The 27562-nt window shown below is 48.8% G+C and overlaps 2 protein-coding genes across 2 annotated transcripts in view; one reads left to right on the top strand and one right to left on the bottom strand.

Moving 5' to 3' along the window:
- The window catches only part of NTN1 (netrin 1), a 107473-nt gene extending 102086 nt beyond the window's left edge, over window positions 1-5387 (top strand). Inside the window, exon 6 of the mRNA XM_032992114.2 lies at window positions 1407-5387. Coding sequence (XP_032848005.2) covers window positions 1407-1735 — 329 coding nt within the window. The 3' untranslated portion in view covers window positions 1736-5387. The remainder of the gene's footprint in view (window positions 1-1406) is intronic.
- A 3342-nt stretch (window positions 5388-8729) lies between these two features.
- STX8 (syntaxin 8) overlaps window positions 8730-27562 on the bottom strand; it is a 111442-nt gene continuing 92609 nt past the window's right edge. Inside the window, exon 8 of the mRNA XM_032992103.2 lies at window positions 8730-9751. Within this exon, the coding sequence (XP_032847994.1) occupies window positions 9684-9751 (68 nt within the window). The 3' untranslated portion in view covers window positions 8730-9683. The remainder of the gene's footprint in view (window positions 9752-27562) is intronic.

Genomic DNA, 27562 nt, shown 5'->3' with positions numbered 1-27562 from the left:
CATGTTGTACTTCAATATTTACAGAGCTGCTCACGGGAGGCCATCGGACCCAGAAGCCAGGTTGGACGCTGCCACTGACCTCTCCTTATGATCCCTGAGCCCTACCCTCAGCCTTTCACTCGTGCTTTTTACCAGCAACGTCTTCTTCCACAGCCAGCAATGAACAATCTTGACTCAGGAACACCTAGAAACATGTGAACAGCAAACCTCCCTATTTCCAAATCCTTTTATAGGTTTGAACCTGTTCAGTGTCCTGCTCCAAGGCCGGGCACTCAGGGAGAGCTGGCTCCTTGCACTGGCCCCAGACAGACGTGCTGGAGGCCCTAACAGGTCTTTCCCACCTCCAGATGCCAAGTGCTTGGAGATACGGGCCAGTCCCAGCGTTTTGCTCCAGATTTGGGCTCATCTCTTAAAACCTGGGGCTGCCTTAGGGTCCTGGTGCAGACGCACAAAGTTGCCCATCCAGCGAGGAAGGGCAGACAGAGGGGCTGGGGGGGCTGGCCCGTGCAGAAACCCATCCTCTGGCTGAAGCATGTGCCGCTTTCCGGACACGTGGGTCGGGAAGAAAGCTTATCCCAGGTCCTACGATGCAGCCTGGGGTTTTGGCTCTGCCGATGGGGACAGGCACCTCCCTGCCCTGCCCACTGCAACACATCCCTCAGGCCACCGCCCGGGGCTGGACACAAGCCATCCCTGGGTTTGTTAATTTTCTCTGTGCTTGCTGCTTCAAGGGAAAAGGCAGGGTCCAGCGTACGCAGATCCACCTGATTTTTTAAAGATTTCTTCGATCTTTTTAAGCGTTCACAGGCGCTGGGACAGATGTTGCTGCACCAACAGCCCTGGGGAACTGCTCCGTCTGTGCTTGCTTCACAACCACGTCCTGGGAGATGACGGGCCTCCCTAGGACACAGACAGGAGAATGAGGCCACCCGGTCTCTGCCACCGCTCTGGGTAGCCCCGTGTCATCCCCAGGGCTCCTAGCACAATTTGTGCCGTGGCTCAATCAGCCGCTCCCAGCCTCCCCCCCCGGGGGGGGTCCTGCAGCACCCACAGTCCTTGAGTAACCGTGCCCACGCTCACTGGGGACCCAGAGGGCTGGCTTTGTGGCAGCAGAGCTGGAGAGCATCTCCCAAGCCCGTGGTGGTCTTAGTACCTTTGCTGACACCTTCTGCCCCAGCACTGGCTACTCTTGCTCACGGCGGGTGGCCTGGGGACAGAGGTAGTTTTTGTGCAACCACCACCCTTGGCTGGTGCCCCCCAGCCTGGGCTCAGCAGAAAAAAAAATCCCTTTTCCTCACACAGCCTATTAGGTAAGACTTGAAATTCATTTTCTTCTTGCCAGGTCAAATCGTAACATCTTTTCCCCTCTTGCCTTGTGTATTTTTTTTTTTTTTTTCTTTTTCCAGCTGTCCAGATCCACATCCTGAAAGCAGAAAAAAATGCCGACTGGTGGAAGTTCACGGTCAACATCATCTCCGTCTACAAACAAGGGAGCAACCGGATACGGCGTGGAGACCAGACCCTGTGGATCCACTCCAAGGACATAGCGTGCAAGTGCCCCAAAATCAAGCCCATGAAGAAGTATTTGCTGCTGGGCAACAACGAGGACTCTCCCGACCAGAGCGGCATCATTGCGGACAAAACCAGCCTGGTGATACAGTGGCGGGATACGTGGGCTCGGCGGCTCAGGAAGTTCCAGCAGCGGGAGAAGAAGGGGAAGTGTAAGAAAGCCTAAAGGAGGAGAAGGCAACGGAGCGCACGAGAGGGAGAGACTGACTGTGCATGCTGCTTTGTGTAGAGCTGGGGCGGGCAGGGACCGGCGGTGGGGACGGCGGGAGGAGAGAGGCGCTGTTGGGGCGGGCAGGGGGGGGTCGGGAGGGCTGGCAATCGCGGCTGTGGGGCTGTCAGGTCTGCACCTCGTGTTCTGGGAGAAAACAAAACAAACCACAACGACAGAAATCGCGCGCGTGGATGTAAAACAAGGGGGAGTGTGGGTACGGGCGTGCAGCAACCCGTGCCCCCCAGCTTCTTGCTGCCCCATTCGCTAAAGAAATCAGAGACGCCGAACTGCCCTCCAGCTGCTAACATCTGCTGCTTCCGATGCACGGCATGGGAACACCCAACCTGGAAGAAACTAATCAACGGCAATGCTGGAAATTAACTCCCCGTCCCCCAAAATACGTATTCGCAGCTTAGGTTGAACAAGACAGTTCTCTTAGAGGAAACTAAACGGAGGCTTATCGCTGAGGACAGATCTGAGGATCGACTGATGGGTTATTTGAAGACTCTTTGGTGTCCGATAGCCGTAACGATCACCTGCTGAGCCGTACCTAGGAGCGGCTGAGGTCTCCAGCCGTGGTGATGCTCTGGTCCCAGGTCGGGCACAGCAAAGAACAAACTACATTAGTTGGCAACTTCCATGTGGGCATAACGTGGGGAGCGACTCCTTGCTCCAGCCCCATGCCCTGAGGAGCATGGCCCCTGCTGAAGGAGCGTGAGCCCACAGGATGCCCCGATCCCCTCCCAGCCACCGATTCACAGTCGAGGAGTTAATAACCAGGATCCACAAGGAAACACCCAGACATTGCAAAAAAAATAAGTTGGCATCCAGTTCCTGTAGGTGCTCTGGAAGATCTCGCCCCTGGCAGTCCCTGAGTGTCCACCATGGGCCACCCCTGAGACCTCCGTCACGGGCTTGGTCCTCTCTGCTGCTGTCAGCAGACTGATGAACCCTCAGATGATCGAAAATCATTGCAGATGACACCGAGGTCCTTGGCTGGCCACTGGTTTCACTCCCAAACTCAACCAGCTCTCCCGAACGCACGCCAGCTCTGCCCTCGCTCCCTCTGGAGCTGCAGCTCCCCAGCATCCCTGCAGGAGGTGGCCCTTGGGAGATAAAGGGGGTGGGACGGCGAGTGCCAAGGGACTGGGACTGTCCCCATGGGCAACAGGGCCAGCACAGAGCTCTAAGGGTTGGTCAAGTTCCAGCCAACACAGGGCAGAGACCTGCCCCAAGGGAAGGGGTCTCAGCCAGGGACTGGATGAGCGAGGCGTGACCCACCTGGAGCTCCCCAAACTGCTCTCCTCCTTCTGCTGGGGGGTGAAAACCAGCAAATCGAAATTCCCCCAATCTCTAATCGCTAATGCAAGGGAGCGGCTGCCTCACCTCCGCCTCACACCCCCCTGCCCCAGCCCGGGGCCTGGAGCATCTTTCCCCGGGGCACTCCGCGGGCAGGCCTGGCTGTTGTTTGTCACCCAGACGTAGCGTCCCCGTGCCAGGCTGCTCCCCTGGCACACCGGCCCACGAGGAACGGGGATATCTGAGTTCACCTAATTGACAGAGACAGGCAACAGCCGGGGCGGAAAGGCAGGGAGGGCAGGACGGGTACCTGGAGGAGAAGCAAACATTAGTCGCTATGAAAAGCAAAACCTCCCTGATATTTTTCCTTTTAGGAAACTTGGAAACATCTATTTTATGACATTTTCCAGTGGTTTTGCCTTGTTTTATAGCAATTGACAATATTTATATAATGACATAAACCACCATAAAGCGAGGCAGCCATGTAAATAGGTGTAAAGTGGAGGGCTCCCAGGGAAGCACCGGCCAGCGCCGGGCTGCTGGAGTCACCACCCGGAGGGAGCGAGCTCTGCTGAGCCTCCCCCGCAGCCGCAAGGACTCTGCAATTAGTTTGGTCATTAGGCGAGAAATCCCACCCTGGCCGTCAGGCAACGCCCCCAAGGCCGTGCTTTCCCCCCTAACCCAGAGTGGACTCAGTTCTCCTTACTTCCGAGCTCAAGGAGACTCAACAGTTTTGCAGTCAAGGGAACCCAAGCCACCAAGTTTTGAGGGACTAAATCTGACCTCAAAGTGTCTAATGGAGGCTTAAAGCCCCAAAGCGGGGCTTGGATGCTCTCCTCCGTCAACCAGTGACTGGAGACAGGTTGTCCTTGGTTAGCTGGGGTGCCCTTGAACTGCCTGAGACCTTCCAATGGCCTAAAAGCAACCAGATCCAACCCAAAGCCAGTTCTCCACTTGGAGAGCAGGAAGACAAGGCCAGAGGACGTGGGGACTTGGGAACTGCCCACCGAGCACGCCTGAAACACCCAACGCTCGCTCCCATTTTCCAACCTTGGCAAACGCAGCTGCCCTCCCCAGCACAGCCTTGCCGCCCCCTAACCCACCCAGGGACAAGCCCCAGCCCCTTCCCCGATCCCACTGGTTTGGGATGCTGCAGAAGAAACACCACCCACTCGGTCCCGTGGCTGGACCCCCTCCAGGCACCAACCCAACCCGGGAAATCGGAAGGAAACGGAGTTTGCACAAGACGTGAAACTACTCGGAGACTGCCGCAGCCAGAGCGACCCGCAGAAGCGAAGCCCCCCACCCCCCCAGGACCCCATCCCTTGATCCCTGTTGGAGTTTTGTGCTTTTCCAACCAGAGCAGAGAAGCCCCTTCACCCCGCTCACAGTCCCCCCGTGCCCCACGCGCGCTCCCAGTAATCTTGACCCGCAGGAGCTGCTGGTATAACTGGTACACAGCCCCTCCTCTGGGGAAGGCAGAGCAGCCCCCTTTTCGGGGTGTACGGGGATGCAAATCTTCCCTGGAGCCACCCCTGCTCCCAGACATCTCCCAGAAGGCCACGTCTGTCCGGTCACCCAAAGAGGGACAAGATGCCACCCCTAAACATCAACCCCCACGGCCGGGGGTGCAGCTCTGTCAGGGCAGCAACCGCCTTACAACCAGGGAGGAACCCGGGCGCCCACCCATCGCCTGGGTCCTCGGGGGGCGGGGGGGGCGGATGGGGAGGGGGCGGCGGTGCCTTCAGCACGGCCTCGGAGAGCAGCTGAAATGCCAAAACAATCATCACTCCGCGGGAGCACCCGACAAACAAGTCGTTTCGTCTCGTTTCTGTTCGTTTCGTCGTGTCCGTGCCCTCTCCCCGCACACCCGCCTCCTCTCCCCTCACAAAACCTGTGTTCGTTTTGGGGTTGGTTGGTTGTTTTTTTTTTGTTTTGTTTTGTTTTGTTTTGTTTTGTTTTTTTTATTATTTCTGTTAATATCTTGAACTGTAAATGTTGTTTAGTTATGACCATTGCATACTGCTTTGGGCAATGTTTCTTTACAATGCATACTAATATATTATGGTTATTATATATGAATATATTTAATGACACGTGAAAAAGTTGTGGATTTTCTTATTGTTTTTCCAAGTTGTTTTTTTTTCTTGTTTTTTTTTTTGGTTTTTTTTTTTTTTTTTTCCTCTTCGTTTGTTTGTTTTGTTAGATTGGCTGTAATTGAACCCGAAGGAGCTTGTAACTGTTCAGCACCCACTCGGTAGAACTAAAGTCAGAAACCAGTTGAATAAACTCTTGTAAACTGTAAAAATCTCCAAGAATCTCTGCTTCCTCCCACCCTGTGGGCCGGTGAACCCGAGGGACGGGGACCCGGGCGGGGAGGTGACGGTGTCCCCTCGGCCTCCCCAGGTCCCTGTCGATGTCCCCTTGGCACGCTCCGAGCTGGTGCACAGCTATTTTGGACCGGCCGCCCCGGCCGCGGGTCCCACCAGCATCCTCGCCCAGCAGAGCTCCCCACCAGTGACCGTGTGCCCTTGGGGACAGCGGGGGTCACCGCAGGCTCACGGCGGGTGGGCTGGGGAGGGGAGGGGAGGGGAGGGGGGGGTCCCCATCCGCACCTCTGGGCTCTCTGGGTTTGCTGTGAGCTCACCCCGCGCAGAGGGGGGGTGAGCAGGCGTGGGGACGGGGGACGGCCAGAGCCTGGGCTCGGGGGGAGCTGCCAACCCCACTCCGGATCCATTTTTCTGCCCCATCCACAGGCTGTTTGCCTTTTCTGCCCATCCACTGCAGGGGGTCGGGCTCCATCGCCCACCTCCCACGGGGCATCAGCGGTGCCAGGCGCTGCTGGAGCAGCCGGCACTTGAGAGCAGGCAAGGGCTGGCGGTACAAACAAGCTGGAGAGCTGGAGGTGGGGGGAACTGAGGCAGGAAAACGCTTCTAGAGAGAAAATACAGGCAAAAGGTCCTGCAAACCGCCAAGGGGTCAGCCTACCTGACCCACACCCTTAGCATCGCTGGTAATTTATGAATCTGAAAACAACCGAGAGGTCAGAAATCTCAGATCTTTATTGCGGAGACAAATGGGTCACAAGTGCCACCACCTCTGGCTCCGGGGCTGTCGCCTCCGGCTCCACAGAGAAGCAAATGGGTTTCCCAGATTGCTCGGGCTCCGCGTCCTCCTGGCAGGCGGCCGGTTGTCCAAAGAAGACACGATGGCTCTGAAAAGAGGGAAAGAGCCTGTTGCCACCGAGGGCCGGACCAGGAGTGCTTGCTCCCAGCCCGGTCCCACCAGGCAGCAGCCGCCCACTGTGCTGAGCTCAGCACCGAGCTCACACCCGGCCTCCAGAAATAAGGGCAGGTGAAAAGAAAGGCCCAGCAGCCTTTCAAAGATCATCTTTATGCGCATGTAGGAGCTAGGGACTTCTTATCAAGGGCACTTGGAAGTTTAAGTGCCTCTAACACATACCAGACCTGCCCCCAGCACTCACATTTTTTGATGAAATAACAACTGGAAGCAGCTAAACTCCCGAGCACGTCCTCCAAGAGAGAAATGAAGGAGATGCAGGGAAGGCACTGCCTGGGATGTCCCTCCGGGCACAGTCCCGGGGAACGGGGAACACCTTTGCTTGGAGAAGCCACCGCAGGTTCGTGCCTCCAGCAGCCCCCGGCACAGATGCAACGGGCAGCTGGAGCATCCTTTGCCCCGTGCCTGGAAATCAGAGCAGGCAGCACCACGGTGAAACCGCGCAAGCTGCGCTCTCCAACCCCTCCTGCTCAGAGCCAAACCCCAGCATTCTGATATTTTAACCTTCCTTTTTCTTTGCTGCGACAGGGAGACAGAAAAGCTTTCCACAACGCAGCGGAATGCTGCCAAATCTACTTCTTTTTAATAAAACTCCTCACCCACATGACACATTAAATGTTACCTAAAGGGCAAGTCTGAGATCCCCTTTGTTAGACATTTCAGCAAAGCAAAGCCTCCTGTTTCTACCTTTCCCAGGCACTAACAAAAAATGTGTTTGAGAACCCAACAGGTCAGAAAATATCTTTTTAAAGCCTCTATCAGAACAAAGTCACTATGTCACGTTGATCAGGATGAATTACGCATCCATCCTGCGCATCCTGGGAATTCAAACAAAACCTTCAATTCCCTTCGTAAATGACAGTTTTAATTAGAAACCCAAGCCCATAGTCTCATCTCAATAAACCATGTGTTATTCTCCTGCTGTCACCAAAGATCCATGGGGCTGCGGTGGAGCCGTGAGTGAGATCCCGCCGCAGGACTTGGGCACCGGCTGCTGCTGAGAAACAACTCCAGGAGTTTCCAGTGTTGGTCCCTCTGCAGAACTGCAGGAACGCACAAGTTTCGTCCATGTCTCCAAAGCCGCCAGTTATTTGTTTCCAGCTGGAGCAGCCTTGCTTAAAGCTCCATTTCTAATCCGAGATCGAGCAATAAACTAATCAAAAACCTGTTGTCTCCTCTTGAAAACCACAAGAACATAAAACGATCTTTTTTTTCCCCTCCCCTCCTTTAAAAGCTGTAAGATGAAGCTTCTCTCCAGGGAAAAGCAAGCAAGCAGGCACACCCTGCGTTAGCCTTCTAAAGGCTTCAAGGAGTTTCTCCAGCAAAGCACGTGGAAATGTGTGGAAGACCCGGCTCCATCCCAGCCCTGGGCATCATTCTGCGTCCTTTGCCGGTATCTAGTTACCAAGCCTGGATTTCCCACCTTTGGTAAATACCAGACGAGGATGCTGAAGCCAGCAAAGCACAGTCTGCCCGGCCTCAAGATTTCGAATCCCTCCGGAGAAGCTGGTCTCTCCTCCAGCTCCGACCTTCGGCGCTGAGCATTGCAAGACGGGCTGGGCACCGGCACACAGCCCTGTCTGAAGCCCACTACCCACGCCACGAGGCACAGCTGTATCTGCCTGGGTTTTTCTCCACCAAGCTCCTCTCTGCACCTACCTTGTGCCCTTCCCCGGAGCACACAGACAGGGCAGTGCTGCTCTTCAGCTGCAGGGCATTATTTCCATCCACCAACGATAGGTATGTATTCAGTGGGGTACAGCTCCCTGCCCCTGTTTCCTGCAAAACCCCCATCTTCTCTCCTCTGTCATTTCCACCTCAGATTTTGGAGCGACTGGGTCAAAGCCTCAGGTCCAGCCAACACCTGCACTCTGCAAGAAGAGCAATTTTGCACTCTGATCTGCAGATTACCAAGCACTTAACGGCAGGGCCAGTGCCCAAATCTCAACTGATAGATGGGGAAACTGAGCTCAGAAGAGCAAAATGGCTTTGTGTCACCCAAGAGGGGATGCAATACCAGGACACCCTGGTTTCCCACCTCCCAGACCAGCACTAGATGTGCCACCACCCCAGCTGGGCTGGTGAAGGGCAGGGAGAGGGAAACAAGTGCCGAGAGCCAGCCGAGAGCTGTGAAAGGAGATACTCCACCACAGCAGGCGAGGACCAGCCCAGGGCTGGCAAGTCTTACGGATCCACCAGGAAACGTATGTCAGGACACACATGAAGTCTGGCAGGAATGCTTTTTTCCTTCTCCAGATCAGCTCGTAGGAAATGGAAGTGCTGGAGAAATCGTTCAAGCAGGGCACAAGATGGTAGGAAACAATAAAAACTCAGGCGGATAAACTGTATATAAATGGATCAGCTTTTATTCGATATTTATTGCTTGCTCTATCAATTCTGAAATCAAACCGGCACATATAACAAAATAATGATTTTCTTGGCCAGAAGCGAACATTCAGTACTTCTTTTTCGTTAGTTTTGAAACAGGTAATCCTTCCTCTCAGTTTTAACAGTGTGTGAAAAGTTATAAAAGAAAGAGGCAGACCTCGACTGCCGAGATTAGTGCGTTAGTGCCAGCCCATCTCCTGGGGTCAGCCTGGCAGAGCACGGCCGAGCTCGTGGGGAGCACGTGCGGGGCCAGGCTCTCCCGACGTACACACCTGGTTTGAGACCTGCTGCTGTTCACCACTCTACCCACGGAGACCAACACCGGCAACTCTCCCCCAAGGGCCCAGGGCCGAGTGACTCGCCAGCGTTCCCGTGCAGCTCGTGGGGGTCCTGCGCGGCCTCGCCGGGCTCCGCCTGCTCTCGCTTCCCATCCTGCGAGCAGTCATTTCCCAAAACATTTGCTTCTTGAAAAAGGTAAGCGTTTTCATTCTGAAGGAAGGTGTCAGAAAGCAAAGGAGTGCCACCGCCGTACATCCAAACCACACCTGTATTTTAGTATATTTTAGCCGTCGGGATGCTCAGCCGAAGCGGCAGCGGGCCGGGCAGGCAGCACCCCGGTGCCAGTGCGTGCTCAGATGCAGATGCTGAGAAGTGCCGCGATTGTACAGCCAGCTGCAGCCTCCCGAGTGCCAAACGAAGGTGGGAAGAGAGTCCTTTTCAAGTTCAAACCCTTCACATCACGCAGCGCTCTTCAGCGGTGCTCTGAAGGAAGAACGGATGTCTGTCGGACACAGCTTCATTCTGGTACTGTTGGGTTTATCTAAAGCACGGAAGGTCTTTGCGCAAAGTCGGTCTCTTCTCGGAGTCCTCCGCGCTCAGCTGTCCAGCAGCAGCTCCGACGGGCCCCGCAGCCGCGTCAGTGTGTCGGCCAGACAGCAACCACACCAATCGCAATCAGCAGCAACACAATCACCACCAGCATTCCTGGAAAAGACGAAACCATGTTAAGGTTGCTGCCTTCGTCCTTTACAATTGGTCTTTTGCAATTAAATTCTTCCTCTGAGTCCCGCTCCTCCTCCAGCTGAGGCGGATTTCTCTCCCCGCTCACCCCATGCAAGCCCCTCACCAGATCCCTGCGCGCCGGTGACCTGAACGGAGATGTGGACTCAACCCCCATGTTGGCAGAGCAGTTCTTTCTCTTCCTGACCCTTCAAATTACTTTTTTGCAACAGTGCCTGCAGGGTATCTTCCTACTTAAACATCTGCCTTGCAAAGATTAAGGGATATGTTTAACTCACGGCAAGGCCAGTTAAGCTTTTCTAGAATCCCTCTGTACCATCCCACTGGGGCAAAGGATTATTTGGAAGGAAATCCAAATTGCACCAGGAAATTGTTTCCAATGCAAACTACTCCTGCTTTCAGACAAAACTATTTGCAGAGCAAAAGCAGGGCTTTTGGGTATGTACCTGACTCAGGAAAATGAAAATCAACCAGCATTAGAGCCTAACAGCACTCTGCTCAACCGTGCAGCTCCGTGTGCTCCATCCTGCCCCCAAACCGTACCTGCTGCTATGCAGAAGTTAACGACTAATACAATCTTATAAAATTTCACGACTACTTTTTAGTTTGGGCACATCATGCTGCTCTGAAGAAGGATGGTGTTAAAAAATGTAAGTTATGGATCATTTTGAAGACTGATCCAGAAAACCAGCGAAGCAGATTTTCCGTCTCTTGACCGAACGATAGCGAGAAGGCGGCACAGCTGTCAGACACCTGCTAGGGGAACCTAATTCTCCTTCGTTCCCCCTTTCTTAGGGGGAACTCTGTCCTTTCTCTCCCCTTTCTTAGAGGAGAGGAAGAAATGTTTTACTGAAAATGGACTGGATCCCTGTGGTCCACCCTCTCACCTCCCTGAGCAGCCGCAACACGCGAGCTCCTCGCACAGCCGGCTGGACCACGGCCCGCTTCAGGCGCTGGCATCACGCACACAGGCATCCTCTGGGGTTAAACCATCTTTTAATTAGGAGGCTTTTGGTTTTGTTTAGTATCTGCTCCTTGCTATCCCCTGCCTGAGCTGTGGGAATATGTTAGGGCTCCAAGAGCGGAAAAAATGTCCCTTCATTTGGTCTGCTCACAGATGACTATTACTCAACCACTTACAATATTTACAAGTCCAGCTCATGGCAATTAAAAAAGGATGTATTAAAATAAACTCCTCTTTCCAAGCTGGAAAAGGATATTAGACATCGCGTTTTGTAAATAGTGTCATGTTTTCTGTGCAGAAATTGTTTCTCTGCCAGAGGTCCAGAATTTTTTTTCCAGGGAAATAAGAGTTGCCACCAACAGTAATTTTTTTTTTTTTTTTTTTTTTTATGCTCGGCTGAAACCATTTGTTATCTGAAGTGAGCTCGAGCAGTGCTCCACTGCGCTGGCTCACGCAGGTCCCCACGCTGAGCGTTTCTTTTCCTCGTGGGAACAGCTGCCTGCAAAGGGAGACGGCAGCGGCTCCGCCTGGGGACGAGCCCCTTGGCGAGGCGGGGACGAGTCAGGCAAAGTCCCTGGGGAGCATCCCAGAGGCTGCTCCGGTCCCAGCTGCTGAGCCTCACCTCGGGTCAGTGTTCATCACTGTGAGCCCAAGCGGATTTGACCCAGCTGGATCTTGGACCATACACAGGCTACTTGCTCCGACCCACCAAAGGGATGGGACAGGGATGATGTTCGGTTCTCAACCTCGGCCACACACACAGCATCACCCAGCAACACGAACTGTTAGATAAATACACTGGGAACACGATCGAATCGATATTCTTGCCGTGTTTCTAGTCTCTTGCTTTGTACATCTTAACATACACTTTGTAGTCTTCAACAGAGCCAGAAGCAAATAATTTGCTTAGATTGGGAAGAAACAAGATCTGATAAAGCTGCTGCATCCAGATTCTCTGTTATGTTTTGCACTGGAGGGAAAAGTTTTAGAGGGTGCAAATCCTTAGCACAGTTTCAGTGTAAGAGTTTATGGACTTCAGCAATTAAGAGACAACCGAGATCAGGTGCTTGGAAAATACTCTATAGGTGTGAATTAGTAATGATACGAAGTGGAGTTAATGGAGCATAATTATGCTTTGACAACTCCCAAGAAAAATTGCACATAAACCCAGAATTATTACACAGCAGGAACAGGGGAAGGTGGGGGACTAATAAAGTATTGCTAATGGGCACTAACAGAATGAATAGGAAACTTCAGAGGACATTCAGGGCAACAGAAGTGGGACAGCAAAATGAAATAAACTTTGTTTTATTCCTGGAAAGAGACTGGTATTAAAACCCTGGAGCCACTTCTCTGTTTCCAAAAGCAGTGGTCAAGTACTTACTCCCCATGTGAGAGATGGAGAAGCAGAGATGGCACGTGTCGGTGCAATATAAATCAGCAATCCGCTTGTATTAAAGGCTTATCTGATCCGTGCAATATGCACAAAAAGAATAGGACGACATAAATTGGCAATAGCACACAAATTTCAAAGTACCTCTTGCATGATAGAGACCAGATGTTACACACATTTTTTCCCCGCTATACTACAGAATAGGAGATTAGAAGGATCTGAAGCTTTTAAACCTGGGTGTTTCACAGAGTACAACATGGTTTCCTAACAAAAACTGTGGATAGGATCTGACAGTAATTATGCATTCTAGATTCCTTGCCTGCTTTGCTTTTTTTTTGCCCAAGTCCTATGAAATATAAATATTCCCCTCAACAAGAACTCCTCAAAGAGAAGTTCAGGAATCAAAGCCACTAACAAAGTAAACAGGAGTCAGAGAAGAAAACATAAAAGATTCCTGCACAAAAGCAAACAGGGACAGGAATACAAATCTGAAATGAATTCTCAGGAAAAGGTGGAAAGTGCAAGCAGAAGTCTATGTGCAATTACAGAGCAATTAATTAAAGTGGGTTGGAGAGAGTGCAATGCTCTTGCAGCTCCATCTGCTAAAGAGCCTGAGACCCTGCTGCAGTTCCAGCCCTCGCAGAAACGCCGAGGGCCCGCTCTCAGCTTACGCCACGTTTCGGGACGCGAGGTCCCCCCGCCGGTCCCGGGCGCACCGGCACTCGCGCTGCTCTGCCGGGTTCAATCTCCCTGCTGAGACCTGCTGTGCCCCCGCACGACACCCTGCTCCCGAGCCCCCTGGGCAGCAGGAGGCTTCAGCACCCAAAACCTAGCAAAGCTGTTTCCCCAAAAAAGTTAAGATCAAATTTTCAGATATAAGATGGAAAAAAAAGGTTACTTAATTTATCTCTCGGTTCAGATCACCCTTTAGCCTGCCTCACTTCCCATCTGTCCAGCCGTGAGAGCAGAGGATCTGGGGTTCACCCCACCTTCCTGGGGTCATCTAGGGAAGCCCTTCTCCAAGTCCCAAATGTATTCCCTCCTCCCAGGACTTTTCAGCTTTGAGGGTCACTGGTTTGGGGTTCATCATGGACACCCTTCCCACCGTACCTAATTTAATTCCACACGAACTACCCAGCTGGGGTTCATATGGCAACGCAAATAATTCCTCCAGGTCTGAACCTGCCTGAAGGGCTTTGGGCATCCAGAAGATGATTCTGCAGCCCCAGTTTGCACTTTGGTTTCCAAGGGGTTAATGATCGGTGTAAATACAGGTGATGGCTGAGGACTCACTCCCTTGTGCCTCTTCAGCCAGACAGTAACTACCCCTGCGCGGTCAGGACTGTGTAACTCAAGGGCCTAAGTTCTCATTAAAAATAAGACCCCACTTGAAGTCCAAGCTCTCTGGTACACTGCCAGCCGCCCTCAGCGATGACAAACACCAGTCACACAGATGACAAGTCCAATAAATCATCTCATTTCCCTCTCTTCATCCCAACCTTTGCTGTTTTCCCATCACGGAGACCACAGACGTGCCTTGGAGCTGCACCACGCTGAGCACCGTGCGGCTCCGGCACACAGCACACCCCTGCCCTCCTGAGCAGCCCTCTCCTCTCGGTGCGGAGCCCTCGCTACAGGGGCTGCTCGCGTGTTACAGCCTACGCCGCGCTGCCGAAATCCCGGACGTGCCGCAGAGCTGCGAGAGGACAGAGAATAATTAACATTTCTGATTTGCGCTTCCATGAAGTTACAGGGTGCCATGTGCTAAATAAGCCCATTTGCCTCAAATAACTGCTATGAATCACAAATAACACTGATGAATTGGTTTCCTCGGAGAAGAGCGGATACCTACCGTCAGCCAGCAGCCGGCTTTTGTGTTTGTGATTAATCATCGAGACTTTCCAATTCCTTCTGCTGACTGTTCAGATGGAGGCATCTGAGACTCAACGATCTGCTGTTTTCTTTAAAGCGTTTTTAATTCCTAAGGCTAACGACGGCTGGAGCCCAGCAGAAATTTCTGCTCACAAGCCCTGCCGCCGCTGGAGAGACGAGCTCTCGCAGCACCCATACAAAGCAGCCGATTGTTGCTTGTCAACTGGGTGCTTATGCCAGCTTTCTGACAGGGCGATATTTACTGTGAAATATCCACTTATTGTGCTGAATATAACTCCTGGGAATCTGAGCGTGTTCAGGATCTGGCAGGGGTTCAAGGGCCTTTGAACAGGCAGCCAGGAACTTGGTCATAAATACATCGTGTTTTGACAAGTCCCTCTTGAATAAGTGTCAAAAGATTTCTGGTCTGCTTCTATCAGACTATTGATTTACCATTAAAATCACTCCACAGCCACGGAGTGGTGGCCACTGAGATTTAATGTAGTATCAGCTAGAGCACGCAGGTTCCGACAAGGTGTCTTGTGTTACAGCTTCACACGGGGAAGCCCCTGCAGAGGAGACCGTTGCACCTTTCTCCTTGGCATCCCCCGCTCCAGTAACAAGATCCCGGTTTCATTTTTATAAAGGCAGACTGGCAAGGTGCATTCCAGAGACTGAGGACACCCTTGTTTAACGGCACAAGCAACGTCAGCAACGCTGCAGCTCTTCTCCTCCAGCCCCCCGCCAGCCACGCGCAAGGAGCCGGCACTTGACGTTGCCTCACGTGGCTGCCCCCGCGCCCCCGGCTGGTGCAGCAGGCAGGCCAGGTCGCCACCAAAATGCTCCAGCCGTGACCCCAAGGTCCAAGAGCGATGCCTACGCCCACCCCGGCACAACCCCCCCCGCCGACGGGCTCGGCAACGCTCCTTTCTGAGCAGCTGATGCACCCAAGGGCGTCGCAGGTCACGTTAAAGGTCTCCAGTGGCAATGCTGAGCCAGGACAGAGCAGCATCTTGGGGGCATCTCCCAGCCGAACACCAGGTCCGCACTGCTACTCTGTGTTCGACCCCAAGGCCACCAGTAAGGACACGAGCCATCCACATCAAGGTGCCCGCCCGCTGCCGTCTCTGTGAGCGCCAGCCCAGATCGGGCTGCCATCGGAAATATCCAGTCGCTGGGGAGAACGTCCTAAATGCTGTCAAATCATGCCGGGAGGGTTTATGAAAGCAAGTGCCGAGGGGATTTGCCCGTGATAGCTGAGGTCTGGACTCAATGAGCAAGGAAATCTCTTCCAGTCCCCGCTGCTATAATTAGTGCACGGAGTATTGGTTGGTCCTTATAAATAGGATAAGTAAATATGAGCATATGCTAAGGGGCGATGTCTCCTTCTCACGGGGGAGCATAGCCACAGTTTCTCTTTCAGGTTCGAAGCAGGCTGCTCTGGCAGCAGGGCAGTCCCCCCCAGCCAGGGAGCAGCCACAGCCTTTTGGACACAGACTTGACCAACGTGATCCCCATTTGTCATCCCCCAAATCCGCATCAGCTGGAAGCCTGGAGGTTTGGGAAGCGGCTGTTCTTTGGGTGACCTGTACGATTTTGTGGGCTCAGTGTTCTTTCCGAATATCGACCGTATTCAGAAAGCAAACACAACCCACTGCTGGTTTCTGAATGGAGTTTTGCTTTCCCTGTGTTTTCTGTTGATTTGGGTAGAGTGTCATTCTCAATAATGCTGAAGGTTCAGCACTGGTGTCTTTTATAGATTATAAAATTACAGTAAATAGCATGCGATGACTTTAAAGAGCCTGGTATAGCATTACATTATCTGGAAAAAGCAGCTTGTTTTATGCCAAGAAAGTTATATTCCCACAGAACTGTCTATCCAGAAGTTTATGAATAAGTCTTCTTTTATAAGTGACATGGAGCACTAACTTATAAACACATAATAGTTGTTTTACAGGGTAGGAGAGAAGCAAGGAAAAGATGGGAGTTTCAACAAGAGGCTGTAGAGTCATGGCTGCTTTCTTTAAGGACTTCTTTTTAATGTCACGGTTTAAAAAAACCCCAAACTTTATCTGCTTTTTCAGCAAGTTAATTTTAAGTCCGTGTTGCCAGATATATGGCAGAAACCCTGCCCAAATCTGTTCAAACCCCTGATTTTCAAGGCAACGGAGAACCAACTTGGAAGGCTGGCTCCGAATCCAACGCACATACCTAAAGCACTAGTTTAACATGGCAAGCACCCGAAGAAATCCATCTTGCTGTCCTTTATGTTCCCTAAAAAAAGCCAAACACTTTCTCCCCCAAAAGCTATAAAAAAATCTTCCCTTCTAACATTTTCCTCGTTTCGTGTGAGACGGGGTATTCAATTTGTATTGCATTAAGAACCACTTTAGCATAAATCCCACGCTATTAAGCTGGCTTGTATGTAAATACACTCCCCAATTCCTACACCTGCATCATTGAAACCATCTCTCTGGAGGCTTGTTCTTTATTAGTTTTGTGACAGCCAAACTTTTTCTTGGGCGATACGTCTGTGTAAAACGCTGCGATCGCACATTATCCTACGCCCCCGCCCGCCCAGAGGAACCTGGACGTTATTGCTTTTGACCTTCCTTTTCAACTGGTCTGACTTGAGAAATTCAACACTACAGTTGTACCTCTCAACTCTGACATCAAAATCATTGGCAATTCTCAAAGAAATCAAGAACAGGCTCTGCGAACAGTTATTAAAGGCTCCAAACGCCCATGTGTTTCACTGGGTCTAGAGGAGAAAAAAAAAAAAAAGACACTTCTCAAAAAAGCTGAGCTCTTTGGAAACAACAACTATTGCATTATTAATTCCTTATTTGGAAGAAAGAAAAACCTAGGTCATTCCTATGCAAGATGAAAAAACTCTTCTTTTATGAGTTATTCCACATTTGGAGCTATTCACGAAAAGCTAGATGAACCTGAAGAAACGATTTATCTGAGTCAAAGGTACAGACTTTGTTTATACACATTCATTCCTCAGTCAACATTATTTCACGTATTAAAAAATTGCATTTTTGTGTTTTTTTGTCATGTCAGGTTGGAGCTACGCTTCCCTCTTGGGCACACAGATGCGTTTGTTGTTAATACAAGCCTTTGATCAGGGCATGAAGATACCTTACATCACTGACAGCAAGACCTGTTGGCAAACAAAGTGTGGCTAAATAACAGCAAGATAAAAACCACCACTATCAGAAAACAAATGTCAGATTCAGTCCCAGAAGCAGAACGGAGTGAGTTTACATCCTAAACGTTTATTGCTTCAGCAATCGAATAATCCCGAGTGTTTGGGTCCCAAACCACATGCACAGCCTGGCTGAATGAAAGGAAGTGAGATAAGTGTTTCTCTTAATCCATTATTGTTATATTTCAATTTGCTTCTTTTTAAATCTATTTTTCAAATTAAAAATGCACACCAGATAGTATATTGAACTACTTCCAAGCACAGTTGCAAAGAAATCCCATATTCTTTCAAAAAGCGATATACGCTGTACGGACCCAACCTCACATGAACCACAATAGTCAGAGGAATCGCTCAAATGAATTTGGTCGCAGCCTTCAGCCGCTGCTCACGTTTCAACATCGCCGATGCTCAGCTGGTCTGCGTGAAGGTAATCTCCTACCTTTGGCAGTGGTTGGAAGGTTTCGATCCAACAGTTTAAGATGCTGCATAAATATACATTTGACTGTATCCTATAAGCCTACGCGATTCATTAACCTCTTGCATTAACCTTAGAACCAGACTGGAAGAAGGGCAGTTGAAAGACAGAAAGGTTTTCTAAGGAAATTAAGAAATATAAATAATTTTACCTTCTGAGCCACCAGAAGTGAAGCTCAGAGACAGGCAAGACGTTTGGTTATAAAGACAAGTCAAGAGCACAGCAAGCACTAAACTGTCACAAGTTTTAACTTTCAGAGAAGTCTGAGGGAAAGGGAACACTTTGAGCTAAATTTGTATCTACTTTAAATAGCAGAAGGTAGTTCACAGAGGACAATCTAGGAGAAACGGTTCGATGTACCCCTGAGATAGAATTACTGAACCAAAGAGCTTTAAAGCAATTTATACACATACCTGAATAATACCTTTCTGCAAAAATACTTGATAATAAAATCATTTACTGGATTCATCACTGCACAAAGAGCAGATGTAAGAGGCAACAGCTTACCCCAGCTACTTCCCACCCCAAAACCCCCAACATTAACTGGACCCTTTATACTCACTGGTATACCAAAGACAAGATCAGATGTATTTAACGAGCAATAACTCTGCGGCAATTTCTCTCTAAGTCCGTGAACAATGCTAAAGGGAAGGCTAAAAGAAAGCCCCGATGGAGCACAATCTGTCTTTTGGGGTAAATGCATGCAGGACCTCGCACCCATGCCCAGCCAAAGCTGACAGTTTAAGGCTGTGTGTCTCCCTGAGAGGCACCTTTTGGTGTTTTCCCACATACCGTCTCTGTTACTTCAACTGAAACCCGGCAACCTCTACTCACCTCTGCCCAATGCCCCTTTCTGATGGGTGGGCTGGGGCAGCACCAGGCACAGATGTGCAAAGTTCTGCAGATCACCCAGCTCCCAGCAAGCCAGAAACTGGAAACATTCTCATGTTTTTTCCTTTTGTTCTCTAGAATGACTTCACAGACTTTCCTTGCTCGTCCCCACACTGCTATTATCAAACTATTTCCAACCCCAAAGGTCATCGGCAGACATGGTTACTGGATTTTTTTGCGTGTGGCTTATTTTTCTTCCCCCCCTTTCTTTTTATTAAATAAGCACACACGCTTTCCAATTTTCCCTTCTCCAAACTCTCTAGCATCCTTTCCCTTAAATAAGCAATGCCAAGAAACAAGATCAGTCAAGCAATGTGCTGCATTTCTGAACAACTGTGTTACAACTTGGAACGGGACTTGTGAAAGTTTCACAAACCTCAATGTGCACTAAAGGTTTCCCAGAAAAAAGGAAACAAAACAAGCCCAAACAAGATCACAAAGGTTCTACAAATCCCTGTCTTTCAGAGGAGGTTCACCTCAGGTGAGCCCAACCAAGCCACAAGTGTCACCTGAACCCTTTTGTTCTGGCATAAGCTCAGCAAAAATCATCAGAAAAGGGTGAGAAAGTACAGGTTTAACTGGGACATCCCTGTCCCTCGGCTTGCCAGAAGTTATCCTACCCACGCCATCGAGGGTGAGGAGCAATGAGGAACACAAGAAGCATTTGGCATGGGCCACAGCTTCACGAACTGCAGGGAACAGCCGGGAGCTAAAGCGTGTGAAGGAGAGCCAGGTGAAGCTTCCCTTGCAAGAAGGCAATGACCTAAGAAAATCCAGTGGTTACCTACCATCAGGCAGGTCCTTCAGCAGCACAAGTCACAGGTCACTAAAGAGACTTCTCAATGCATCAGAAACGCTGCCAGATTTACCAGCCAGAGGCTGCAAGGACAGACACCAGCCTGGGGCCAAGGCCAGTTAAACCCCGGAGACGGGGCGTTTGCCGCCTGCCGCAGATGGCTGGTTCTCCTCCTCACACACATACATCCCCGCGCCTCCTCCAGCTCAGCTTCCACCATCAGCCCCTACTCCAGCGAGGGATGCAGAAGCTGCAGCCCAGCTGGCAAACTCACAATGCTTGTCCTGAAAGAAAGGGTCTGCCAGGCAGCAGCGTAGCCTGGAGCCGGTACCTGCAGCAAGCAGGGAAAAGGCAGAAGACATGACAGATGATCTCAGCAGGGGACTGTTGTTCCTCCACTACTTTCTCCAGCAAAAACAAATGGGAAAAAAAAAAAATAAAAAAATGAAAGGACAGCTCTGCTGGCCTGGCACAGAAGGGGACATCTGCCCGCGTCCATCTGCCACCAGCCTGACACCCCGCTCTTTGTCTTTGGTAGGGTCAATTTGCTACCATTATCGCTCCCTGAACTGCCTCACCAGGACACCAGTGCCAGTACAAGGAAAAAGATGGGAACATGGGGAGAGAGAGCAGGTAACCACTAGCTCTGCTTAGATGCATCAGTAAATGGTCCCATTAGGCTCTTAAATCACTTGAGAAAGTATTATCTTTTGCTTCTTCCTTTGTTTTTCGCTCGAACAAATGCTGGGATTACTCACTCCCTGGTTAGATGGATATATTACAGCACCAGAGCGCTTCCAAAATGTTTAAAGCATCAACAACTAAAGTTAATGTGAGAAAAAAATGAAACAAAAATAATCACAGCTCAGTCAAACAAGTGGAATAAGCTGCAGTAACAAAACTACAGTTTTACTGGTTTATGTGAACCCGCAAGAGCAACTTTACTTGCAAGACATTGATCAAGAAGAAAAAGTTATAGCAGGAAACCCGCCCCCCCCCCCAATGTTCATACCAAGTCATTTAAGGTCAGATTAAGTGTTCCTGAAGTTTGGTCCATGTGTCTTCTATTTAAAAAAGCGCTCTGCTTGCAGAGGAATTGTAAGAACTTTTGAAAATGGGATGCTGGCTCCTAAGTCCCTTGGATACTTGACCGCGTGGTCAGGAGGGTTGAGATTTACATACAAATTGCAAAGCTTCTAAATGGCTTCCTCAGAGCAAGAAATGGGGGTGGAAACGAGAGAATATTTAATGATTAGTTCCTTATGGCTCTGACATTCTTGAAGCATATTTCTTGCAGTCCCTGGAACACTCCTGCATTCTTGATTGCAAAATGGCAATAAGTGATTTCCTTTAAAAGCCTTGTCTTTTATTGGAATACTAAAAATACCCCACTAGCCCCACTCCACTCCACTCTCTCTCTTTCCTGGACAGGCACCATCAACCCTGATGTATTCTATTTTGAAGACGGCAGTAAACATTTCAGCATGGGCTGTTCAATCCACTTCATAATAGATCTTGCATTTCCAGTGGAGCCCCTACTAGCACCATAAATCATCTTTACACAGACTTAAGTATGAGAAACTCCAGCTCAAAAGCAGCATGAATTTATTTTTTTCTTTTTAAAAATTAAAAATGGGTACAAAACAATCAAGAATTAAATGACTGGCAGCTTTAAACATGAAACTACTGGGATGACCCTGTAAAACAGGGCTGTTGCGATGGTTAGAGTCACACTGTGCTGCGCTGCTCCAGTCAATTCACTTGACATAAACCTACCTGGAAGACGACGCTTGGTGAGGTGAAGTTCAGAAAAAATTGTCTACATATCCATTACATCTGAACAAACACCGGCTTCAAATCTGGGATAATCTGTCTGTTGCTGATTTTAAAAGCCACAGATGAAGATTAATTACATACTACCTCTGAACTGGTTACATACATCTAATACTACTTTTATTTTTTCAGTCTATATGGACTTAGAGCCTGAACTGTTCTCCCCACTGCTTCGCTCATTTTATCTCTCTCCATCTGCTATAGACCTTGGAGAATAGCTCAGAGGGATAATTTCAGGTACACGACGAGGAGGCTACCACATAAGCCACGATTTTATCATTAATGTTCTTAGCTGAGTCGAGGAGCTTCTCCAGTAAAAACAGTTCCTCAGTCGCATTCGAGAACTAAGACCAGATAAGCGCAGGGTGCAACCAGCCAGCCTTCCTCAGCCTTAAACATCAAACTCTTCCCGTAGTCAAGAGCCAGAAGGGACATCATTCAGAGCCCCGGCGCAGGCTCCGCAGTCTGGAGGATGATGAGAAGGGTTTCCCAAGTATCGATCTATCTGTTGAGGGGTTTGGCCGGACAAGGTGACCAAACAGCTCCCGAGCCAACCCAGCGGTGTCGGCCCCGGCACGAATACTTCCTTCCACATTAAGAGAGTCTGCTGGGAAACCTGACCTCACCGAACAAATCTGCTGGTCACATCATAACTCTGCTACAGCAATTGCCCTCCAGTCACTCCACAAACTACATGCTGCTCAGCAGCCACAGGCTGATGATATTGGAGCTTTCACTTGACCACAAGCCTAATAAAGGTGGGAGATGCTTATTTTTCTACTTTTGAAGTCCCAGAGGGAAGCGAACCTAACTTTGCCTGTTGGCAAACTCAGTTTTGATCATGCTTGTGGCTGGATAGTCTCAGTACCTGCCTACTGCTGTCACGCGGAGGGTAAGCTCTCTGCTCCACGGGATACAGTCAGCAACAGGCTTTGCTTAGCATCAGCTTCTCTTTCTTGGATAAATCACACTTCCCTGAGCCCTGCCCCACCTCCAGCGGGTCTCAACCAGGAGGGTCTTGCATAAGGAAACTGCACTTATTTTTGCTTTACTCATTCCATTAATTTGATCTGGGTGAATCTAGTACTCCAACTGCAAGATCTGGTGACCACAGTGACGAGATGCTCTTCTGGCTCTAAAGAAAAACAACTGGAGCCACAAATCATAAAACTATCAGGTGGAAAGGCAACACAGCAGGTTCTAGTGCAACTTACTGCTCCAACCGGGGCCGAGTTAGGGAGCTGGACGTGATGTTCCCTATGGATCCCTTCTAACTTGAGATATTCTATGATTCTAAGGCCAGACTCTGGCCAGGTTGCTCAGGGCTTTGTCAACGTGAGTCTTGAAAGGGTGCACAACTGTTCAGGATTCTCCATGGATGGAACCAAACCAGAAGATCTGCTCATTTTCACAAACAGGCAACGCTACTCTGAGAAAGAGATTTACTAACCCACTAAAGCTACTTCAGGAAGAACAGCACAGTATGGACAACCCAAAAAGGCAACGCTGAAGTGGGCAAGTGCTTACCATCTCAAATACAATGCTGAGAAAAAGGAAAAAAATCTTGACATCTTTCAGTATGGCTCTTTTAACATGTAAGAAGATCCTTAATTGAGAGTTCATTGATTTTACAGTCAATACCAATTTGGACAAATGAAGCATATCACCCTAGTTTCTGCAGAAGTGTATCAGCCTGCACGTAAAATTCTTGACACAGATATAGCTGCTTTCTTGTTGAGAATAGTGTTTTCACAATTCAAAGAACAATCCTTCTTTTAGAAACTTGCTCAACCTTTGGCAATCCAACCTAATCAGCATACAAAACTGCAGAAACCAGCAACCAAATACTTATTAATACCATTTACAGCTGCTAACAACTATAAGAACCTTCTAAAAATGCCAAGGGAAACAGGGTGGGAGAAACAATCCCTTGCAAACAACTGAGCCAATAAATACAGAACTGTGATAAGAAATTAGGTTTGACTTGCATAATCACTTTTAAAAGTTTTTGGAAAATGTAGTCTGAAGAGCAGGAGGCTGATAAAATAACATAGTTCAGTAGCAACGTGCAAGTTTCATGCCGATGAAGTAGGGAATTCAATCCTTGCTGAATTCTTGAAATCATTTAGATGTTAACAGAAGTTTCTTCTCCAAAAAAAGAAGGCAAGGCATCTCTGAAGCCCACACACAGATCTTTGACTCCTATATGCTGGTGTATTACACAAAACTATTTTGGTTTTGGAAGACTGCATTGTCTCAAGTGTCAGGACAGCTATTTTATTTTATTTTTTAACTTCTGACTTGAGCAGAGCCAAACCTGTACAATTTATGCATGTGCAGTACAAGAGGTCCACTCTCATTCTGTATTTAAAAAAAAAAAAAAAAAAAGAGAGAGAGAGAAAGGAGGAGGAAAAACCACAAAATCATTTCATCTCAGTACCTTCCTAAAACTTGAGAAGGTTATGAGCTCTTAATTCCAGTTCTCTTCTTTTGCCTTCCCACATGACAGCTACAAGCTGCCACAGCAGCTGCACAATAAATGTCTTCAAAGGAAATAAAGAAATAATTGCTCTCAGAACAAAGTGCAGGGGGCAAAACTGGCCTGGGTGACAGGAGCACTGCAGGGCGGAGCGGGCTGCGTCCAGGGCAGCGAACGCAGCATGTGTCACGGCTACAGGCAACCTCTCCACATACTCACGTGCCAGAGGAGACTTCTGCTTGTAATGGAGAAAGGCTGCAAAATCAGAAGTGCACTGGGAGAACCTGCAGAAGGCAGGATGTTTCGGAAACCCATCTTCATATATTTTGCATCATATTCTCTTGTTGGAGAAGGTTTCCTTTTTTCAGCTCCTTAAGGTTATTACTAGATACATGTGGGGGCTGACGCAGAGAAAAAAAAATATATATAAAATAAAGAAAAAAAAGGTCTGTGTAAGGAATGTAGCCTGTTATCAAACAAACAACAAGGATAAAAATACTTGGGAGCAAAAAGAAGTTGCCCAATTTACTAAATATATTTTTTTTTCCTTAAATCTAATCCCACGGTTGAATCTACAGAGCTTATTCCCCTCACACTTTCTAGGGGGAGAAAAAACCCCACACTGCAAAGAGGCATATAAATCGCCCTAGATCATTTGTCTGAATCCTGCTCCTGCCCCGAAAGAGGGACGCTCCATATGCTTTTGCAATAGCTCTGTTTTGATAGTATTACCAGGAGTGTCCCTTATTAATCATGTTGCCACTAAAAGCCTCTCTGGTGTATTTGCTTATTCTATACTTTTCCAAACTGTTTCAGTTTCCTCTTGATTTATTAAAAGCTCACTGAAGATGACAATAGTTAAAGCCAACCTCTGCTATAACAAAAGTGGAAGGAAAAAGAGGGGTGAGAGGGGAAAAATCACCTCTAGCCATGGATTTTCCTCTATTACGCAGAAGAAAATCTACCCCAAACATGCTGTTTCAGTCTTTGTTACATTTCTCTGACCAGTTCAAGTTGTGAAGCCTGAGATACTGCTACTTAAGGTAGCATTAACATTCAAGAAACACTTTCCTGGATGTTACTATTTGAGTCAAGATCATTGGAAGAAATTTGGTATTGGCTCAATCCTGCAGTGCCCTGAAATCAATGAGCTTATTTCAGCCTGTAAAGTGTTCTTAAAGACATGCTTAAGGGCTTTGCTGGATGAAGAACAAAGCACTTGGCACCCCGCAGAACTGAACCCTGCTGAGGTGCGAGGCGTTTCCAAACATTTCTAATTAACTAAAAGAATCCACAATTAAGAAAGTCGCAGTCACTTGGTTGACAGAATAAAGGCAATGTTTTGCAAAGCATCCCATGTTCCCCACTCCAGCAACATGCACCCCTTCACAATACCAGACGTGAGAAAGGGAAGTGTGCCCAATAGTAGGTGGGCTGTAAAGAGCAAAAGAGTATCTGGGTGTCCTTTGGCAACTGGGCAGTGGTGCTGGAATCCAGAGCCACGCCAGGGCTTCACAGGGTCCCTGCCTCACGGCTGGGAGCACTAAGGAGACGGCGTCTGCTCGAGGAGCACTAGACCCTGCCCTGCTCCCGTGCACCGGGGCTTCGCTGGTGCCACAGATCAACCAGTCCCGCAGGAGAGTTCTGCTCTGAGGTCTAAAGATGGGCCTGAAAGGGATGAAAAATGGTCTGTGCAGTGCAAAAGAAAATGTTAGGTATGAAAGCTTCAGAATGAGCATATGTGGTCTCTGGCTCTGCACAGATGATCGAGAAGATCCCCATTTATCCCCTAGATTTTACATTGTTTTGAGGACTTTGCTGTCCGCAAAACATTAACTCAAACCAAGTGATAGAATTCTGCTAAAATTACATTTTGAAGCCAACAACGTCTTTCTGAGTCAGAAAACAAATAGGCCTTTCAATGCACTTTTACAATTGCAACAAGTATTTCATTCTTATTTTTATCCAGCTTATACAAAGATTAGATAAATTATTTCTCATGTTTATCTTTCCCCATGAAACACAGAAATCACCTTGGTGCTATGCTAACAAGAGCTGGACTTATCTAGGCACAGAGAATCAGGGAGAGGCCCCTGGCTCTCCAGGCCCTGATTCTGCAAATTCTATGTGGATGCAGTCATTCCCAGTGGGAACTGGAGGCAAAGCCCCAAAGACCTGTGAAATCTGGGTAGAGGATCAGACCACCTGCAGCTGGAGAACTCAACAGGGACTTCCCACCCGTGGTCCACAGCTACTTCTAAGGAGCCCGAAGACAGCAGCCAGATGTGAGGCTACTCCAGGCAGGGTCTGAGTTCAACTGTCTATGAATTGTCCAGCACAAGAACAGAAGCAACAAGTCGAAAATAGGCTGGAAACCAGAAAGACCAAGCTAGCTCAGTGTTAAGAAGAGGGGGCTGAAGCTCAGTGTCCACACTGACCTTTGTGGCAGCCCTGAGTAGACTAGAGAGTGGCTTAATGAGACAGATGCTGATGGAGAAGTGCTTGCTGCTCTGCACACATGTGAAGCTCTCTGAGATGATCTCACCTACACCGTGACTCCTGCGTAGTGTCACCAGGTAGAGCCGTGCATGAACAACTCTAAAATAATGTTAAGAGAATTTTTTTTTTTTTTAAGGTTTCATCAAATCCTGCCTCAATCACTCCAAAAGTTTCCGACTGCACACACAGCATTACAGCAGAAATAAGGTCATCTGCAAATGGTTAATGTAATGAATATTAGGTGCAAACCACTGGGACTGCAGTAAGATGCTTGGCAGTATCTGATTTCAAGCAAGCCACAGAACATGACAGTGATTTAAATAAAACCCATACAGTTTATCCAGAGCTTCCCATCCCTTTGCTCCTGACACAGTCTCTCTTTCTGTCTCCCCTGTTCGAGGCGCAAGCTAGCGCAAGCTGACCACGTATCATGGAGCCTATCTTGAAGCAGGAATTTTCTTCACGTTTGGCTTGAGGAGGAGGCCAATTAAAAACAGAGATGAAGGGATGCTTATCCTTTTATTTTTAGCACAATGAAGGTTTGGTGTAAGGGGATCCTAACAAAATTTATAAGTCAACACTTCTGACGGAGCATCCGTAGTTTCCTTTAAAATGAATACGTGGATGCAGTGATTAGCTTTTGCTTGCTAGCAACTTTTTAAAAATTTTATTTAAACATTGTCCACTGTGGTTTTAATGGCTTTGAGGGGAGATTTTTAGTACGATCAGCTGCCAAGAAACATCTCCCAGTTAGCTGCTTTGGTCATCAGTCAGTAGCTGCCGTTAGCACAGCAGTTTCTATCTGCAAATCCAATAATCATAGAACTACCAAACATAATTTTCCCCCAAGTTTAGTTTTGGTGGAGAAAAACATCCTTTGGAAGGCAAAACACTTTTTTTTTTTTTTTTTAGCATTTTAGCTATCAAAACACATGGTGTAGCCTAGAATAGTACTCCCCTTAAAAACCGTTCTCCAGCTCTGCTCCTCACCCAGCCTGCCAGCAAACATGGGAAACCATTAACTCAAGCTGCTACAATTAACTCACAGCATCTTCTTCACAGTCTCAGACAATCCCGAGCTACTTGTCATGCAAACAACCTGTGAGATTCATTCTCCTGGCAAGGCAGAAGGAGGGGTAAATTACCGAGTTAAGTAGATTACTGGGGAAGGAGTCACTCTCAGCAGCCTTATGAGATGATTAGACCCTGGGAAATTCATACGCCAAATCCCCAGGCCCTGATAGTGCACATTCATTACTAGTTTCAGAATCAACCGCAATCAAGAACCTTCTCTGGCGGCATTAAATATTCTTTTCCCTTCAGCTTTCCCCCCAAAAAAGGAAGATTATGTTTAAAATTTTA

Source organism: Tyto alba, unplaced genomic scaffold (assembly GCF_018691265.1).
Source record: "Tyto alba isolate M040663 unplaced genomic scaffold, T.alba_DEE_v4.0 Super-Scaffold_39, whole genome shotgun sequence".
NCBI lineage: Eukaryota > Metazoa > Chordata > Aves > Strigiformes > Tytonidae > Tyto > Tyto alba.
The sequence above is the reverse complement of the archived record's forward strand: the minus strand, read 5'-3'. Positions and strand labels throughout refer to the sequence as shown.